This window comes from Olea europaea, chromosome 17 (genome assembly GCF_002742605.1).
Source record: "Olea europaea var. sylvestris chromosome 17, O_europaea_v1, whole genome shotgun sequence".
Lineage (NCBI taxonomy): Eukaryota > Viridiplantae > Streptophyta > Magnoliopsida > Lamiales > Oleaceae > Olea > Olea europaea.
The window spans coordinates 19176604-19198338 of record NC_036253.1 but is presented as its reverse complement, the minus strand read 5'-3'; the positions used below and the strand labels follow the sequence as shown (position 1 = coordinate 19198338).

The following is a 21735-nucleotide window of genomic DNA, read 5'->3' as shown; positions in this document are numbered from 1 at the left end:
AACGTTTTCATAAGAGGTACCTCCAAGAGTTGCGACGAACGAAACATACCTAGACAAAAATTATTCCTATTAATTGTGTGAATATCAAATCCATTACATTCATTACCCATAGTTGAAATCAATGTTTGGTAAATTCTAGACAAAAAAATCCCTTCGTTTTATCAAAAATCTGCTTTTAATTGAAAAAATGGTTTATCTCGAACACTATTAGAACTGTCATTGAAAACAATAATTTGCAGATGAGAGATGAAGTCGTTCAATTTGTGGCCAAATTCACAGTCCAGTGAGTTCAATTTTTAGTGATAAAGATGAAGTTTTTCAATTTCTTTTGGGCTAATTGGATGTGAGAGAATATTGGTGAAAAAAATAATTCATGGACTTTACTTTTGAAAGTAATAAGGCGAGAGAAAATATACATAATTATCCTAAATTAACTCATAATTCAAGTCTCAATATTTTCTAAAATACATATAATTTTTAGGAAAGATAAATATGAAATATGACCTGATTTTTGAAATTTTTTTTACAAGTTTGATATTTTTGAAATTATATTTTTGATATATGGTAGATATAAATCTTTCCCTTTTTTATTGAAGGGTCTATTTACATTTACATTGACTTATTTCCTTTTCCTCTGGAATTTAGTGCTAGCTCTCTAATTTTTTTAATAAGGTTTCGTTTGTTTCCCATTAATGTAAGAATGATAATGAAAAATATAATCGTCATGGACCCCATACAAGAGATAGAGTTCTAATACGATGACTTGATGCAATAGATAATGATCATATTTTTTATTTTAACGGCCAAATAATGGGAAATAAACAGGGGCTAAGTAGTGCTTTCAGTTTATAATTGTCAAAAGTGAGGTTACAAGTCCCTAACCTATTTATAAATGTAAATATGAGTCTCCATGTTATAAAAATTATCAATGTAAATGTTACAATTATATACAACTTTCACGTGACTTAAAATCGTCAAACCACTTTAAGTTGCTATCGATTTTAATGTTCACATAAATTTTTGTTAAGCAGAAATTCAGATTCATAGATTTAAATAATTAGAAATTCATAATCTCATTTTTTCAAGGCTTGGATCCCAAAAGACACTATCTGAATGATTATCAAATTGTTTGAAAATCTAGCCTTAATTTGTTGAAAAACTCGAATTGAATTATAATAAGTTCTAATTTGAAGAGTGAGGCTTCAACTAAACCCATATATAGGGATGGAAATGGGCAGATATGTGACTGGTCGATTATTTCCATCCCTTGCCCTGTCACATATTTTTGTTACCTTGCCCCACCCCCATATCCAGTTAAAGTGGGATGGGGCGAGGCAGGTTACTTCCCCGTTTATTTTGTTTAATTTTAATTTTTTGCATTTTTTATTTCTTTAGTTAATGATTTATTATTAGATTTTTTTTTTTCAATTTTTTTAAGAATAACTCATGTTCTCTTTAAAAATGATTATAAAATTTTTCTTTTTGTTTGATTAAAAATTAAATTTGAATTTAATTTTAAATGATGTGGGTAGCTGGATGTGACCAAGTTTTCCATACTTATTTCGTTCACGCTTTGAGGCAACAACACCCTATCCCCCCCCCCCCCCCCCACTCCCCCTCCCCCCCCCCCCCCCCCCCCCATTTACCCAATTAGGCAGGTAATCCTTGTCCCATTTAGAGCAGTACCCCGCGACTTGGGGGCTTTTTTTTTTTTTTGCCATCCCTATCAGTAGAATCTATGCTTTAAGAATTTTAGATAAATCAAGAATATTGAATAGTATTTTGTTCTAAAGCAGGAAAAGGTAGAATATTATTTATAATAGATTGCCTATCAAAATACAAGGTAATAGAAATTTACGATGATGATGTAGGAGTTCGTCCATTCTAATTCTATCTAATTAAAATATTTAAATTGTTATTGATGACAAAATTTATTTTGTGAAAGATAAGGAATTCATATTCTCTAAGAGCATCTAACTTGATTGTTACTAAGAATGTCAACAAAGCGTGACTTGCTTAAAATATTCTCATTTCCAATCTCATCCTCTCTATTATTTACCTTATTAATATTATTTTTATTTTAAAAAAATTAAAAAATTAAAAGTAAATTAAAAATTACAACTAAGAGTTGGGGTAGGGATCATATTCCGTATCCACGCGAAACGTTATTTCATCTCTAATCAGTTTTTAAGCCATTAATTACTAGTCAATTCGAAATTGTTTATAAAATATATTGTCATGAAAATAAAGTAAAAGTTAATTTCATAAAATTAAAACTTACCTATGAGTAATTTTAAGTTTTGACAATACACAAATGAAGAAAGACAATGGGATGATCTTCTTCACACATCCTCTTATCTTTTTCGTGCATTCATCGTTCAAGATCGTGAATTAAATAACCGGCAATATGAGCTCGAAAGTGTCGTGATTTAAATAGTAATCTTACTCGATCGCAACTTAAAAATAATTTTTAATGATTCCACGGGTACTGAGAATTATTGATAGAAATGATACAAGAGTTGCATTAGCAGCATTTGGACCGTGATATCTCTTTGTATCAAAAACCAATGAAAAAATGTAAAGTATCTTTTTATAAGAATTTTGTCACTTTTTTTTGTATTTGTAGCAAAACTAAGTAATTTTGGGATTTCGCCATAGTGACAAAGGACGAAACGCAAAGTGAGCAATGGCATTATGCCATTCTCATCCCCTCTAAAGGTGACGGAGCAGCCCGAATCGAATCTTCTCTTCAAAACAGCAAATCTTCAACGGCTAAGATTCGATACGATAATACACAACAACATCAATCCAACGGTTGATATCATACACACTCCCCTACTGAAAACTTGGAACCAAGATTTGATTTCAGTCCCAGCAATTCCTAAAGCTGAAACTGCGAACCCAGAGAGAAAAATGGCATCCCAATCTTCATCTTCAGAGAAGGGAAAGGGTAAGGAAAAGGAAAAGGAAGAGGAAGTGGAAGAGGAAAATGAGAAATCTGTTGAGGGAGTAAAAGAGAAGGTAAAAAAAAAGGGATTGGGGTGGATGGAGTGGCTGAGGGGGTGGATGTATATAATCTACGAGATGCTGTTCCAGAGGATCTCAGCTAGCCATTTGCAGAACCCAATGCCTCTCCCTCCCATTAATGACCTCACCTGCATCGTCACAGGCTCTACTTCTGGCATCGGCAAAGAAATTGCCCGGTCTGTATACTGTATTTTTCTTGTATTTTCAGTTTGTTGTTTTGCATTTTGGGTTCTTAATTCAGTAATTTATTTATTGGATTCGTATGGATTGCATTAGGAGAGATTTAAACTGTGCAATTTGATTATCAAAATAAGAGGTGCTTCGTCTTATGTTGCTTAAATTCAGTGAATGAATTCTGATTTTCATTTACAGTAAATATGGATACAACTCCATGTATTTGAAAATAGTGTAGGCTAAACAAGGATATTTATAATTACAATGGAGATAATCTTGGTCTACACCTAGGATTGAGTTGATTTCAGTTTACACCTAAGATTACCGGGAATGCTCCCCCTCAAGTTGGAGCATGGATATCCTTAATGCCCAACTTGTGAAGGGAATGATGAAATAGGTCTTTCCCAAGGGCTTTCGTGAAAAATTCAGCTGTTTGGTCCTTGGTGGAGATATGTATCAAAATTACGAGACCGGAGCGGAACTTTTCATGCACATAGTGACAATCAATTTCGATATGCTTTGTTTGCTCATGGAAGATTGGATTGCGGGTAATTTGAAGTGCAGCTTGATTGTCACAATATAGGATGATGTACGTGGGATATAGGACGGTAAGATCAAAAACAAGTTCAAATGTAGTGGAGGCCATAGAACGATATTTGGCCTCGGCAAAAGAGCGAGAGACAACTATCTGTTTCTTTGTGCACCAAGAAATGTAGTGAGTAGTATGACAAACTAGCCCAATTAGAATCAAAGTAAGTGAAAATCTGAAAATCACAAGTGGATGAAAACCATGACCAGGAGAACATTTCAGATAGCGAAGCACATGTAAAGCAGCCTCATAATGTGGTTCCTGGGAGCCTGCATGAACTGGTTCAATATGTTAACAGAGAATGATATGTCTGAGCGAGTGATAGTTAAATGAATGAGACCTCTCAACCATCATCTGTAAAGTCTAGGATCAGGGACTAAGGCTCCATCTTCAGGAGTGAACTTCAGATGCTGTTCCATGGGTGAGATCCCAATCTACCCGAGTCAGCTAGGATGTCCAAGGCATATTTTAGTTGGGTGAGAAAAATCTCCGAAAGGGGAATGCGCCACCACAACACCAAGAAAATACTTCAGGTTCCCCAAATCATAACCGGCTTCATTGTTTAAATTAATATTCTTAGTTGTTATTTGATTAGCACTACCAAACCAGGGTGATGTTTAGTTTTCAATAGAACCATGCCGTTAAATCATCAATTGCAGCTTTGTGATAATTTAATTGTAAGTAGTATATGTTAAGGGTAAAATCCAATCCATATTCTAATACAAAATCATGATCACTTATATGTGTATAACACAACCTCTTAACAAGTTTGACATTTTAAGATGGAATTTCAATACGCGAAAGAATTTTTAGTAAGTAGGAAATTTTACAATTAATTTTTCGTGCCTTAAACTTGTATTGTGTCTGAGTTTTATAGTAATAATTCTAAATTTTCAGTGCTATTTAATTATAAATATTTGTGATTGTTTTCATACTTCAAATTTTAGTGCAAATAAAGCACACCAGTGATCTTTATTTTCTTCTCTGAAATACATTTTTTTTTTTCATTTTTGAACAGGCAATTGGCAGAATCAGGGGCACATATTATTATGGCTGTCAGAAATCCAAAAGCAGCTAATGATTTGATAAAGAAGTGGCAGGAGGAATGGTCAGGAAGGGGCCTTCCTCTTAATATTGAGGTAGAATATAAGAATGCTGAGCTTTGCTTCTAAAAAAGAAATGTGTTTAAAAACATAACAGGAACACTAAGATTTCCTATCATGTGATACAAATCACCACGCATTTCATGGGGTCCATAACTTTTCAATCACACATTCCATCAACTTCTATTAAAATCTACTAATAGTATGATTTTTATATAAACCAACTACGGGCTTAATAGCACCAATATTCTGTAATTTTACTTTGCCTGCAAGTTTCACTTTTGATATTAAGATTAGTAAGAAAGCCAACTTCTAAAATTGTGACTGTTTATAGGTGATGGAACTAGATCTTCTCTCTCTGGATTCTGTTGTGAGATTTGCTGAAGCTTGGAATGCACGTACAGGGCCTCTGCATGTTCTCATCAATAATGCCGGAATATTTTCCATAGGAGGTCTTTATGTGAAAATCTAATTTACCAATTCTACTTATCTAATGTTTTTCTCCTTATTGGTCAAGTGAATAGTGAAGTCCTATGTCCATGATGGTGGTATTAAGTTGCTGATTGCTCATATCCCTTACCGTATATGGTTCATTTTCTTTTAGCAAGCATACTTCTGAAACCTATTAGTTGCTTCAAGAAAAATTGAGGCATTTTGCAGAAGTAGTGTGGTTGATGTTTCTTTATACTTTGTTAAATTTCTTTTGCTTGCATCTTAATTAACAAAGTATATGAATAGATTTTATTTCCAGGCAACTTTTTGTGTTCAGATAGCGCATACCAGTTGTAATTACATTCAACCCAGGACTGCAGCTACATAATATTTTTAATAAAACTTGTCATGGTTGTACATCCCAGAAACATCATTTTGTGCATACTTTCTTGACAGAGTATTATATTTTCTTGATTCTCAAAGAACTCTACAGTAGATATGAAAGTAAGGTCTGATGACAGTTGGATGTCGACGTATCGGTTTGACTTCTCTTGCTAGAAATAGTCTGGAATAATTGGTCCGTAAAATAACTGAACTACGCAAATCAAAATTAAATATTTATTTTCATTATATTTCTTTTGCAGGTGCTTAACAGAGATCAAAATTATCGGGAGACTCATATCTGTTAAAAGAAAGCATTTTTTTTAATTAATTTAATTATGTTATGTTTGATGCAGTTACACGGTTTCACTAGATATCTTTTTGAGCTGTCCATTCAATGTTATTTCTTTCGCTCACCATCCTTACTTAAATGAGAAGTCTATCATTTTAGGAGTGCTCTTTCAATAATTAGATTTCTACTAAATATGGTAATGTCTGGAGAAGGTGGATGGTGTATTTTTGAGTGATATGCCTCAATGAAAAATGTATCAACTTGGTTTAATTGTGCATGGAGTTACTTATAATTCCTCATGTACTACTTGAAATTTCATCCAGATTCTGTTTTGTGGCCATTAGGGAATCATTTTGCATTTCTTTATATCAATTTTAACAGTGATTTTTTTGGGGTAAAAATCTGCTTCTTGCTGTTTCTTTACCAACTTTCTTTTGTTTAATAGTGCATTTATCTATGTGCTGCTACTTTCACAAACAGGAGCTTGCTCTGCCTATTGTTGTGGAAGCTATAATTTGGAACTTGTTCTTTAGTTATTAAATTTTTTCCTTGCAAAATGATTTGTTTGGTCGAGGTATCTCTTTCCCCAGTCATTACGTATTTCTGTTTTGTGTGTTAATTCTCTTCTTACTTTGAAGTAAATAAGATAAACACTCTATTTGTGTACTTTTAGGGAACCATCTCATCTAAAAAGCTTTAACTACTAGAGATTTATTTATTTAAATTTAGTCTTCAACACTGTCCCTCACATGCCGGCCAAATTTATTTTTCTTTAAATGTTTGACATGTGCACTAGGTGGTGGCAAGATCTTAACTCAGGAACTTAACCAACTCGTTAAACCATATTTAAGTTGTTAGAAAGGGGCATATTTATTTATTTAAAATTTAGTCTTCAATAACATTGTAGTTGAACTTACACCTTTTCTCATTCTGTTCAGAACCACAAAAGTTTTCGAAAGATGGAAATGAAGAACACATGCAAGTGAATCATCTTGCTCCGGCACTGCTATCTATATTACTTTTGCCATCCCTTGTTAGAGGCTCCCCAAGCCGAATTATTAATGTGAACTCTATTGTAAGTTTTCTGAGCACTGTTATGTGTCTTGATGTATTGTACTTGTGCAAAAGTTATTTAGATTCATAGATTGAATTTCTTACATTTTATTAATCTTTCATAAGAATAACTCTGAATGGACAGGAATTTTTCTTCTATTTCTCCAAATTTTGAACGACCAATGTATTCGGTTGATGAGGCTGGGTACTTCTATGGACAACAGTGTCACTGAATTGTTGGTTTAGCAGGAACAAAAATTTGGTTTCCATGTTGATGAGAAAGTAATTTGCAAATTTTATGTATTACTAGTGAATATTTATAATTGGTAATTGGCTGAATCTATGGTGAAAATTATTCTAAAGTAAACATTTCTGGAGTCACGAGCTATGGCAGAAAATAAAGGGAACAGTTTTGCTGTCTTGTCTGTGGAAGCTCTTTTCCCTTCTCTCTCTCATTTTCTTTTTATTTATTTATTTTTTTAATTTTTTTTAATGCGCTACACAAGATTAAAAAAAAAAAAAAAAAAAAAAAAAAAAAAGAAAGAAAAAAGAAAAAAGAAAAAAGAAAAAAAGAAAAAGGATTGAATCACACATCCACCTTCACAACCTAAGATTCTCTTGTTTCCTTGTGCCTTATGGGAGATTATTTTGGGTAGGCGTGAGAAAATGCCTTCGTGACTAACAAGTAAAACCTCTTCTCCTCTTGTTTGTATGGAGAGGGTGATCATATGATTGCTGTGCAAAGGCCTGCACTTGTTTCTTCTTTTTGATAGAGAAATATACTTATCCACTCAAAGAAACTTTTACTAGAATTTTTCAGCTACCTTTACCCAAACTCAAACTAAGAAATATGCAGTGAGTTTGCCACAAACATCTATTGCTGAATTTTTTTTTTTTTTTGTATCTTTTTATAAATTCTTTAATTCAAAAGAATCCGAAGTTATAAGATAAGTCAATGGTAGTAAGTGAATATATTTTATCACACTCTAACCTTGGATTTTTTACTTATTAGAAATTAATGTACTGAAATCTGAACGTCTTTGGATGACCAAAGCCAAGTTGTTATGAGTCATCATGATGTGCTTTAATATTACACTCAATGTTTCTGTATTTATGTATTTTTTTTCTATTCAAACATCCAACAATCTTTTGCTAGAGTTGAATTTAGAGCACATTGCAGGGATCACAGTTAGTTATTTATTTCTTGCCATCCACTCTTCAGTGGGAAGTAAACATTTCATTTGTGTATTTGTAGATGCATTACGTAGGATTTGTTGACACAGAAGATATGAACGTTGTATCTGGGAAAAGAAAGTACACGAGTTTGGTGGGATACACAAGCAGTAAGCTGGCACAGGTGCACTCAAAATCTTGCTTTTAGTGTTTTAGTAGTTTTAAGCCTAGTCAGGCTTTTTAAAAAAATCCAGGTTCTCTTTATCTTTTATCTGACATGTGAATTTAATTTTTGCCAATTGGTAGATAGACACCGTCCAATGGTTTGTACAGCTTAGTGCTTGTTTAAGAAAAAAGTATAATGAGATATAATGAAAATGAGGAATGGTCCCCATGGAATGTGGTGGGTGAGAAGTGGGCAGTAGTTGTGAATTTGTGGTCAAAATTAATGTTTGTCTTTGACTTTAAATTATAAGGTGATTATAATGAAACCCAAACAAGCTTTTAATATGTTCTTTAATCTCAATTTATTCACTTTGCTTGAAGAAAAAAGCAGTGCAATCTGAAGATGAACAAGTAAATGGGATATTCAAATAAAATGTAGTTGCCACTTTATTATTGTATATAGTAGATGACTAATATCATCATTACGTTATTGAGAATCTAATACATAAGATTGAAGCGGGTTGAATGAAATGGAGGATTGCTGCAGAGATTCTATATAATTGAAATAACCCTATTATTAAGTTTAAAAGAATGTTATGCAGTATGGTTACTGCAGCAGCTATGCTTTTAGAGTGTTCCTTTATAGCGGACAAGCGTATATGAAATGAATATAACAGAAATGATGATATTAAGATGGATATCTGCTCCTATTCGAATGAATAAATAAATCATGAGGATCTATTCTAACAAAAGAATTATCTTTAGTTCTCTCTTTCCCCTTGTGGTTGCAATGCTGCAAGATGGCTATGATTTAAACTTCTTCGAGAAGCTGATTTTAATTTGGTCCGAGCAAGTCTAATGCATTAGTTGTTGCATATATAATTGACTTTGGCAAGGATAAAAGGGGTATGATCATGTGGAAAGTGATAGATTAGTTTTGCGTGATCTAACCAAAGAGAAACAAAAAGCTTTTTGAATGAAAAGAGCAAGATTTTTCTGACTTACGGGATAGATCAAGGTTTTTAGCATCCCTATGTATATCTACAATTGTTTATATTCTTGATTTCACTTTACGTTTGATTTAAGAGAAATCATTATCCTTTCAAAAGTTTTAGATCTTAGAAAAAATACTGTACAGGTGAAGGCACCACTAATTGAGGATAAATGAATAGAAGCACGATGGCTTAAATAGTTGGAGGATATCTTGCATGGACCTAAACAAATTCTCATTCGTAAGGGTGATGTGGTTCCAACAGAACATGATAGATGTGGTAGAGACAAAAATTAATGATGCTCTTTGATTGCAAAAAATGATTTTTTTGGACCTTGAGCTAGCACTAAATGTAGTGTTGATTCCAAATTTATTGGAAATAAAACTTGGCTTGTTATTGATTATGATGGTTAATATTATCATTACAGTGTTTTTGCCGTCTTACGAAGCTGAGGCATCGATGCATTTTTACTAGGTGTGGTAATCTGTCTATATTTATTGTCATTGCTATTTGGAGAAATAATTTATCCACTTTATGAATCCACCGATTGACAAGCTTGTTCTTGTATAATATTGAATCCATGTATAATTACTACTTATTGTTAATTGAGAAACAATTAATCCACTTTATTCCTCCCACCATTTCACAAACTTCTTCCTAGTAAAATTATTAAAGCAGATATATTCCCTCTTTTAGCCATGTTCATCTCAAATGTCTGTCACATGACATTAAAATGCCTGAACAATACCATAGCTCCAAATCAGATATTTCCATCAGGCTATTTCCCTCTTTTAGCTTTATTCTACTCAAATTAAAGTTTTTATGATTTGAACAAAATGGGATTTTTCCCATCTTTATTAAATAGAGGGCTCTAGACCAAACCAACATGTTTATTGGGAGTCGAGACACTCCAATTGTAAAACCAAAATCCAATTGTCTTTTGTGTGTGTTTGCACTTTTTCTTGTTTTCGTTCTCTTTATATGTTTGACAGTGCCAAAGCTACTTTCTGGAAGTAGAATATGCTACAATTTCTTTAGGCTATTATTAGTGGAGAAATGTATAGCGCTTTATGCTTCACGTGCTTTTAAAATATTTTAGTATAGAAATGCAAATAAATATTGAAGAGAATTGTTTTTTCTTACATCTTGTGAGTCCAAATATATATTACAACCGGGAACCAAAAAGGAATAATCAAACAAGGAAAAAATATATACTTTCCTAATCTAAATAAGGTACAACTATAATGATACAATCAAATATAATCTTTTCATATATATCAGGGTTTCTATACTCTTCCTCAAGTTAGATCGTAAATATTGATCATATCCAACTTGAATATGAAATTCTCGAAGTTTTGTCGAGACAGTCCTTTGGTGAAAATGTCTGCAATTTGTTCTATAGTAGGCACATAGGTCATGCATATAATTCTGTCTTCAACTTTTTCTTTAATGAAGTGTCTGTCAACTTCGACATGTTTGGTTCGATCATGTTGAACCGGATTGAGAGAGATATTGATCGTAGCTTTGTTGTCACAATAGAACTTGATTGGAAAATCTATCACAGCTTGTAATTCTTCCAAGTTTCTTTATCCACAGTCTTTCGCATATTCCTTGTGCGACAGCTCTAAACTCAGTCTCAGCACTGCTTCTGACTACCACACTCTGTTTCTTACTTCTCCACGTTACTAAATTTCCCCATACAAAGGTACAATACCCAGTAGTTGGTCTTTTTTCTTCTATGGATCCGGCTCAATCTGTATCAGTAAAAATTTCTACCTCCTTTCTTCCATTTTTCTTAAAGAAGAGTCCCTTTCCGGGGTTGCCTTTGAGATATCTGAGGATTCTGTATACAGCTTCTAGGTGAGTTTCTCTTGGAGAGTGCATATATTGACTTACCACACTTATTGCGAATGCAATGTCAAGTCTTATATGTGAGAGATAAATTAGTTTGTCCACTAGTCGCTGATATCTATCCTTTTCCATTAATGCACCCGTGTCTTCTACCCATTTTCCTGCTTCCATCGGTGTGTCACATGGTTTGCATCCAAGCATTCCTGTTTCGGTAAGAAGATCAAGAATATATTTACGTTGTGAAACACTAATCCCCTTCTTTGATCGGGCTACTTCCATTCCTAAGAAGTATCTCATCTGTCCGAGGTCTTTTACCTCAAACTCTGTTGCTAGGCTCTTCTTAAGTCTCTCCAGTTCCACTGTATTATCTCCAGTTAGTATTATGTCATCAACATATACAATTAAGATTGTCTTCATCCCAGTTTTAGATAGTTGATAAAACATGGTATGATCTGACTGTCCTTGTTGGTATCCTTGGTTTCTCAATACTCTTGCGAATCTGTCGAACCATGCTCTTGGTGACTGTTTGAGACCGTACAATGAGTTCTTGAGTTTACATACCTTACTTTCTTCACCCTTTTTACAGAAACCAGGAGGTAACATCATGAAGATTTCTTCTTCTAATTCCTCATTTAAGAATGCATTCTTAATATCAAGTTGTTTTAGAGGCCAATCCAAATTTGCTGCCAAGGATAAGATAACCCGAATCATGTTTAACTTCGCTATTGGGCCAAATGTTTCTGTATAGTCAATGCCATAAGTCTGTGTATATCCTTTTGCTACGAGATGGGCTTTGTATCGTTCTATCATTCCATCAGCTTCGTATTTCACGTTAAATACCCATTTGCAGCCTACAGGTCTTTTTCCCTTTGGTAACTCTCCCACGTCTCAAGTTTCATTTTTCTTCGCTGCTTGCATTTCTTTGAGGACTGTCTCTTTCCATTTGGGAATAGTCATGGCTTCTTGAATGTTTTTTGAAATTTCTGTTTTATCAAGATTAGAGGTAAAGGTGTTGAACCTGCAGATAGAGTGTTATAGGAAACAAATTTTGAGATTGGGTTTAGAGTACATGATCGAGGCTGTTTTATGAGAGCAATAGGTAGGTCACTGTCTGAAGGCTCCTGCCCATCTGGAACTATCATCGGTTTTGACTCTTTTGATGCCTCGGATGTGAGGTTCTCCTTGTGCATTGATTTTGGCTTCCTTGAATAAACTAATATCTCTTGGTTAACTTGCTTTTCTGCACCTCCCCCTGAGTTTAAGTTCCCTTCTGTAGATGGCATATTAGGGCAAGGAGGTATGACGGTATTTATGATTGGTTCAGTGGATGAGAGATCAAGGTTGAAAATTTGATCTTTTTGTACTAGACGATCTTCACTCAGATTCTCCTCCTGAAGAGAGGGCTTGAAGTGGGGGTGCTTTCGAAGAATGTGACATCAAGGCTGACAAATACCCTCCTTGAAGATGGATCATAGCATTTGTACCCTTTTTGGGTAGCAGAATATCCAATGAAGACATATTTTCGTGCACGGGGATCAAGCTTACTACGATGGTGGGGATGGACATGGATGAAAGCAATGCACCCAAAAATTCTGAGGGGTAAGCTTGAGTCAAGTTGAGAATTGAGAAAGAATTCCTGAAATTTTTTGAGGGGTGATTGAACGAGAGAATTCGGCTAGGCATTCTATTTATGAGATAAGCTGATGTTAAAATGGCATCTCCCCAAAATAGTTTGGGCATATATGTGGTAAACATCAAGGCACGTGCAACTTGAAGGAGGTCTATTTTTTCTTTCGGCAATTCCATTTTATTGAGGAGTATCAACACAAGTAATTTGGTGGACTATCCCTTGTGTTTGGAGATATTCATTCAAAGTAGTATTAAAGTATTCTGTGCCATTATCTGTTCGGAGGATTTGAATTTTTGTTTGGAATTGTGTCAGGATCATAGAATGGAAGTTTATAAATACAGTTTGGACCTCATATTTTTCTTTTAGCAGGTAAACCCAACATATTCGAGTATGATCGTCAATAAATGTGATGAACCATTTTTTTTGGGTTCGACTAGGAATTCGAGAAGGGCCCCATAAGTCACTATGAATTAACGTGAATGGTTTCGATGGTTTATATGTAGGTTTTGGAAAGGGGACACGATGATGTTTTGCTAATTCACAATTTTCACATCGAATGGCAGTTATTTTATTTGGAAATATGGAAGGTAATACATGTCGTAAATATTGAAAATTAGGATGACCCATTCTATAATGCTATAACAAAATTTCACTATCTCTAGGAGTAAAAGCAGAATCACACGTTACAATTTGATTTCGTTTACTCAAGTCCGCCTCTTCAAAATAGTAAAGTCCCTCACATTGCTTAGCACTACTAATCGTCTTTCCCGATGATAGTCCTGAAAGACACAATAAGATGAGAAAAATTTAGCTGAGCAATTGGAATGTTTTGTTAGTCGACTAATAGATAATAGATTACAAGATAAATTTGGAACATGTAGAACCGACTCAAGAGTTAGAATTAGAAATTTGGATACTCCCTTTTCCTGCCACAGGTGAGAGAGAGCCATCTGCAATTTTAACTTTGATATTGCCAGCACAAGTGGAGTATGCGAAGAAAAGATGATAAGAATTCGTCATGTGATCAGATGCACCAAAGTCAATAATCCAAGGAGTTTTGGGTTGGGTGGTTGTATGCAATGCTCTAAGAAAATTACCTTTTTGAGCTAGTGAACTTGATGCATTGGGTGTTTGAAAACTTGAAAACATTTTATACAGTTGCTCCATCTGCTCAAGATTAAACGCACCGGTCGAAGTGGAATTGTTGTTTTCTTCGACAGGGTCAATATATGCTTGGTAGCCACGATTTCTACTATTTTGTTTTGATTTCCAATTTGGTGGCTTCCCATGTAAATCCCAATATGTATCTTCTTTATGTCCTGGTTTATAGTAGTGATCACACTATGGTTGTCCCCTTTGTTTTGCTCCCGACCCATTTCCTTTAAAAGTTGGGCCCATTTCAGTAAGCCTAGCCCATTTGGATCCATTATTTGTCGGTTCAATAGAAGTTTGGGCTGACCCAGTTTTTTTATGTAAGTGGGCCGCCCCAGTAGGCCCAAATCCAACAGAGATAAGGGCTGAATTCACATCTTCCTCACCCAAACCATCCTTTCCATCTCGTAACATGACTCGCCGCCTCGTTTCTTCCCAGCGTACCACAGCAAACACCTCACGCAACGCCGGCAGTGGTCGTTGACTCAAGACTCGACCCCTGACATCATCCAACTCATGATTTAGTCCGGCCAAAAATTCACACTCTCTCATTCTCCACTTTCTTTTGGTATCGTACACTGTCTGCCGAACAATTCCATTTTTCCTTCAAATTTTGGTCGAGTTCTTGCCAAAGAGAACTCATTCCTCTCTCGTTGCATTGTTTGCCACATCCGAGTTTTAATTTCAAACATTTGAAAAGAATTCTCGGTGTCAGAGTACATATCGCGAACGGCCTCCCTCACGTCTTTAGCTGTCGGTAGGAAGAGATAAGTTTTTCCAATTGTTGGGTTCATGGAGTTAATCAACCACGCAGTCACCAACGAGTTCTCGGACCTCCATCTTTGCTGAAGAGTGGTGTCGGTTGAGGCAGGTTGTTTCTTTTTTCCGGTAAGATATCCCAGTCTACCCTTTCCGTCGATAATGAGCTTAATTGATTGAGCCCATTCTTGATAATTTTTTCCATTCAATCTCTCAACTGTGAGTTGGAATGAAGAATTATCCATTTCTCCTAAGCTCATGGTGGAATGAGATTCCGTCTCGCTGTTTTGAGGTTCAGATGTCATTGTATGGTTGTTGCTTTCTGATTGTTCTGCCATTGACGAGTTTTGGCAAGGTTAGGAAAGGCTCTGAGACGATATAGAAATGCAAATAAATATTGAAGAGAATTGTTTTTTCTTACATCGTGTGAGTCCAAATATATATTACAACCGGGAACTAAAAAGGAATAATCAAACAAGGAAAAAAATATATACTTTCCTAATCTAAATAAGGTACAACTATAATGATACAATCAAATATAATCTTTCCATATATATCAGGATTTCTACATTTAGTTATCATCATTTTCAATACCCAACAGCAAGTGTATATGATGATCTATAGCTTTTTTCTGTCATCAAATGTGGGGTGCAATTTTTCGAAAACTGCTTGTTATAATGGGGCATATGACTGCGGAGATTTTTGGCTAGACAGTAATGGTCCCATTTGCTTTTTTCTAACAGTAAACAAATGGATCTCAAAAAATTGAAAAAGAAAGCACGATTTTTGGGCTTTGTTTTTGAAAAATAAAAATGGTGAATTGGGGGGGGGGGGGGGGGGGGGGGGGGGGGGGGGGGGGGGGGGGGGGGGGGGGGGGGGGGGGGGGGGGGGGGGGGGGGGGGGGGGGGGGGGGGGGGGGGGGGGGGGGGGGGGGGGGGGTTGTAAACAAACAAGAACAGATAAAAGCCTACAGAAAGCTAAGAAATGAAAATTACTACTCTAGGGTAGCTACCAAACAGACCCCATATTTTCTAAAAAGTGAGGAATGAAAATCACTACTCTAGTGTAGCTACCAAACAGACCCCTGATTTTCTAAAATTGAAGAGTGGAAAACACAGTTGGACTTATATTAACTTGCTTACTTTCTTTAAGTACATGATATGTATGAAATAAGTATATGGTGTTTACAATTGCAGCCCTCTACTGTTGCACATGGAAATATTACAGGGGCCACTTCTGGGAATGTACTTTATTGATGGCTCTGTACCTGAAATGACCTCTCTTTTGGATAAACTGTTTTTGTCCGCATTTTAGGTAGCTGTGGCAGGACTATTCAATTGGCTTTGATTATTGATTCGTTGTTATTCTTTTCCATGACCTCTTGCTTTTGGTTCTTGGTTGGTCATTTTATTTGTGTTCAGTAATGTCTTGAAGCTATCTACATGCAGGTCATGTTCAGCAGTGTTCTTCATAAGCGTCTACCAGCTGAAGCTGGCATAAGTGTAGTATGTGTTTCTCCTGGAATTGTCCAAACCAATGTCGTAAGTTTCTGAATGCCTAGCTCTTTGTCTCAGTAGCTGGAATCATTCCATTGGTAAAACATAGCTGGGATCAATCTACATGTTTGTTTATTCTTAAGGGGCTTAAGATATGTCTGTGATACAAGGTTTCCAACACATGGGAATTGCCGAATTGGTGCAAATTAGAACACTGGGTTTCAATTAGTACTTCTGATGTATGAGGTTTTTCAAATAGATAATGATGTGTTTATTTTCCAAAAATTGTGATAATGTTGTAAAATGCAGGCCAGGGATCTTCCAAAGATTGTCCAAGCTGGTTATCATTTAATACCCTATTTTATATTCAGTGCTGAAGAAGGTTAGACTTCTGAAGTCTAGTATGTTTTCTTTTCTCTTAATTGTTGGAAATTTGTTTTTATTTGAGTCTCTAGAAATCATTTTCGTTTGTTTTTTTTATTATTATTTATTTATTTATTTGTTGCTTATTTAAATCTTAAAAACTTTCTCCAGTTAAAAAATTGTGACAAAGTATCAGAAAAATCCTGAAGTTTTTCCTACAATATAAAGTGAAACATAATCCTATTGTTCCTTTTGGCACCTGCAACTACCACTGATGAAGTCCGTGGCTGATTGAATAAGATAGAATATTAAATTTAGTTTTGAGCTTGTTTCACAGAATCCAGACAAGGCAATGCCCTTGGGCTTGTAATTAATCACAAATACACGAGGCTTCGGGCAATGAAATCATATATTCACTTGTTTGATTACACACACACACACACTCTCTCTCTCTCTCTCTCTCTCTCTCTCTCTCTCTCTCTCTATATATATATATATATATATATATATATTATATATATATATATATATATATATATATATATATATATATATATATATATATATATATATATATATATATATATATATATATATAATGTGGACTACCACGCCATAAGCCAGCCAATCCCATTTTTCTGGGCTTTTGCATCAGAACTTACATGTTCACCCAAACCGTTATGAATCTCTGTCATGATCGTTCCTCATTGTTGAGGTTTACTATACCGATAGAAAATTTCATTCAATCTGCTCCCTATCCCTTGAAACATTGAGAGGAAGCTACCCATCCAAATCCTTTCATGCACCGGACACAGTGCTGTAGACATAGCCCCAGAGTGACAGTATTCGACCTCAAACATAGGATCTGGGTCAATCTGACTGCATATTTTTAGGAGGTCAGCTCGTTCTTTGTATCACATATTCAGCACTGGGAGAAGCTGACACATTCCCAATGAGAAAAGAAAGAGGGCCAACTGTGTGTTGAAGCCTGAGAGAGACAGAAATATATTTGATCTTAAACATAAGAGATGCAGTAACGAAACTTCATAGTGGCAATATGTGACTATCTGGATATGATTGATGAATTTGTTATTTAATTTTGATTTTATGAAAAATAAATTTTCTGTTGAACTTGGTCTGAATTAGCTACTTTTGTAATCTGAGCCATTGCAGGTTCTAGAAGTACACTATTCGCAGCCACAGATCCCCAAGTTCCTGAATATTGTGAGATGTTGAAAGCGGATGAATGGCCAGTCTGTGCCTTCATATCTCAAGACTGTCGTCCCACAAACCCTTCTGAAGAATCGCATAATCTTGAAACATCATATAAAGTGTGGGAAAAGACACTTGAAATGGTGGGACTTCCCTCAGATGCGGTAGAGAGACTTATAGAAGGTGAAGAAGTTGAATGCAAATACGGAGCATCCCAGTAGGACGAATGCTACATGTACAAACTTGTGTTGATCCGCGTGAGATGGCATTGTAATCCACATATCGAATTGATCTTATCATTTCTCCTCACATCATGCATATAGCATTATACATCCCTGTAGTTTACTTTTCATACTAGAGTAGGAGCCCCCTAAAGCTAATCATTTTGTCTTTCTCAGTCATCTCATGATATAACCAAGGCACACATATGCATGGATTTTCATAATATATTGTATCACACTTCCACTTTTTCTCATTTGTACTCGGCATTCTTGTACGAGTTGCTTACTCTTACTTAACAGCACATCCTTTCAACATCTTCAAACACGAGGACCTTTTTTGTTGTTGTGCAATTTCTATAGATGGTCTTATTATTATTATTATTATACAACAAAATTCTCTTTAAAAAAATCCTAATTAATATTTTGCTGTCAATAATTACGAATATTTTTGCATTAGATTTCTGGCTTTTACCATATGAGTTTGCAGACAATTAAAATAAAAAATGCATTCGCGAACAATGATGGAACATTGGTTCGTTGAATTCCTAAATTCCGTCGTTGAAAGATTTGGTGACACAAATTTGCGGTAAAAAAACTTTGTAGTCATAGCTCCATTTATCAAAATAAATTAAGTTATTCAATAAAAACTCATTCTCAATCGCATTCTTTCAGTAAAATAATTTTACACGTAAATAAAAAAACTTTCCTTAATTTTTAACCACATATTCTTTAAAAAATCACTATTACAAAATTCTTTTTTTTTTTTTTTCCCGAAAATGGGGTAGGTAAGCTCTTTTTCCTAATAGGGGAAAATTCATAACCAAATGTTAAAAATATCAAACTCGTAAATTTATTTCAATGGAAAAGAATATACCATGTAATTTATCAATAAAACACAATTCATTTCAATAATCATTTAATTTTTCATACATATTTAATTGAATGAGCTAATCTAAGCAAATGTGTAGATGTGAAATTTCATTATGAAGAAAATTATTTACAACCAACTTGTATTTAAAATAAGAATGATTACCAATCATAATTGATCCAAGACGCCAATCTGTCCAAGCAAGCACTGGTTGTTAAAACATAAAACTTTGGAAGCGGAATTGGTGGACCAGTCTATTATTCGAAATATAGATAAATGATTTTTTATTTATGCTAATAATTAATTTATTTTTCCTTTTTTTTTCATATATAATTGAATATAATTCATGTAGAACACAAAGATGTGTACATATTTAAGTTAAGTTGTCAATCAACAATTGATAAACAATCTGAATTTTCAAACCTTGAAATGCAAATTTATTCAGCATTCATGTGAAGTCTCTGTATATACACAAAAAATAATTAAAAAGTTATAAGTTGTCTATAATTTGAATTTTAAACTAAAATTCTGAAGTCAAAGTTAAATAATAATTTTATTTTTCAAACATGAATTTACAAACATGTGAAATGCAAATTTCCTCTGTTTGGCCCCATTTCTTGGAAATGAAAATGAGTAAAATAGTGTTTTTTTTTAAAAATAAGTGGTTGAAAAAGAAGGAAAAATATTTTGTACACGTGTAATATTACTTTACGGAAGATTGTGTAGTTGAAAATATGAGAAAAAAATGAAAAGTAATGGAATTGAAATTAATGGGGGCCAAACGGGGACAATAAACATTTCTACGATTATATTTTTCTTGAGAAGTCATCTGTCTAGAATATTTGTGGATCAATGTATTATCCCAAATATAAAATAATTAATTAATTTTATTCTTTCAGAAAATATTTTGTAAATCATTGAATATATGATACAAACCAAAAGACATTCAAATTTAAGTTCTTTAGGCACTCATAAAAATATTGTACTTGGGCTTTGAGACAGTAAATAATAAATTCAATTTACCAACTATTATTGAACTAGATGAGTTGTTTGTGGGATTGTAAAGAAAATCAAGAACAAGATTTACATGGTTTGGTCATCATTGAACTACATCCACGGTGGAAACACCATGTTTTGTTGTGTCGTACCTATAGACTGTAGTTACAATCTGATAGAAATATTATTGAAATTGTGTTATTGTGTTGTGGATATATAGCCACCAAGTCCTACACGTATAGTTGATAGAAGATTAATTAATTAATATAAAGGAAGAGTAATGTGTGTTTTATTCGATGTGAGATTCATATAAGTTTCATTTCAAATAGGAATTAAATCATATTGTATATTAGACAATAATTTTTTAGTTAAGCAAATACAAATTGAAATAATCATGGAGTCTTCGATAGATTCAACAATCTTCTATTCTTCATTATTTTGTGATTTTTGTGGTATGTCTCACAATGCAGACTACACTGCAAAATTATAGTCATTGATTCGAGATATTGGTTCAAATATGTCCGATTTACTATTTCAAGGAAGTTAAAAATTTTATGCTGTTGATGTAGTAATAAAACTTTAATTATGATTCTCTCAAATGGACGGGAGATCAAAACGACACACGCACACACATTCAAGATAACATATTTACAATTCATCAACCATTAATGTCAATTATCAGATTATTTTTATAAGTATTTAATTGCAAAAACCAATCTGTCAAGCAAACAAGAATGATAAAAAAGTTGATTTTGAAGCAGAGTTGGTGGATCAATGTATTATTCAAAAATATAATATAATATTATAGTATTAAATAATATTCGATTCTAATAATTTATGTTTCATAATTGAATATAGTACATTAAGAGCGCATATGTGTACATATTTTATTTAAGTCACTCAACAACCGTTAAAAGTCTTCCTAACATTTCAAATGAACATTTATTCAACATTCACATGAATCATGTGAGTTAATATAATAAAATGTAATTAAAGACTATCTATTTTTCTAGTTTCAAATGAAAACAGTAAATACAAAGGCAAATCGTATTTGAGAAAAATCTTCAGTGGGGTGGGCGCACCATGTCGAGGCGCCACCTCGACGATGGCCCACACACCTGGGCCACCTGTCGAGGTGGCGCACCCTACGGTACGACCACCATACTGAGTTTTTATTAGCTCATTCATAAGTATTTTATTTAAGATTTTCAGTAGAAACAAGAAATAGACAGCAAGCATCTTGCATTTAAGAATGTCACATATTTTTCTATCAATTCCATGTCCCTCCTTGTAATTTAAGTCAGCTTGATTAAAAACAATAATAATATATTATTGTTTTATTCACTTAATTATTTTAGTTAATATACGGCTGTTATGTTCACAAGTAATAAATTGACTTGCTACTTGTGCTTTAAATGAAAGAATTAGTATACTTATGTTTAGATTATTTAATAATATATTTGGTGGATCCACTTATTATTCAAAATATAAAAATAAATATACCTATTTATGATGAAAACATGTCGATCGCATCTATATCATGTCTTCTATTGCTACACAAACAGCTCATAAATTTGTTGGAAATTATTGTTAAACAGCTCAAATTTATTTTTTATTTTCTTTTATTTTTCGACCAAGGCGTTTACACTTTTGAAGGACCCAAAAAAATATAAAAATTGATTAATTAAAAATAATATATATATATATATATATATTTCCAATATTTACAATAGTTGGCCTATATAATCCCATGCTGACCAGCATCCGTTTCTACCCTAGAAAGAAGTTCATATTATCATATTCTCT

At 33.9% G+C, this 21735-nt stretch overlaps 1 protein-coding gene across 1 annotated transcript; it reads left to right on the top strand.

Annotated features, from left to right (window-relative positions):
- Nucleotides 1-2660: 2660 nt before the first annotated feature.
- LOC111365359 (dehydrogenase/reductase SDR family member FEY-like) lies at nt 2661-18407 on the top strand. Its single transcript, XM_022985849.1, has 8 exons — nt 2661-3203; nt 4809-4929; nt 5228-5345; nt 6937-7073; nt 8307-8408; nt 16222-16314; nt 16579-16651; nt 17806-18407. Exons 1-8 carry the CDS (start codon nt 2695-2697, stop codon nt 18063-18065), a joined length of 1413 nt encoding a protein of 470 aa, XP_022841617.1. The 5' UTR covers nt 2661-2694; the 3' UTR covers nt 18066-18407.
- The last annotated feature ends 3328 nt before the right edge of the window (nt 18408-21735 follow it).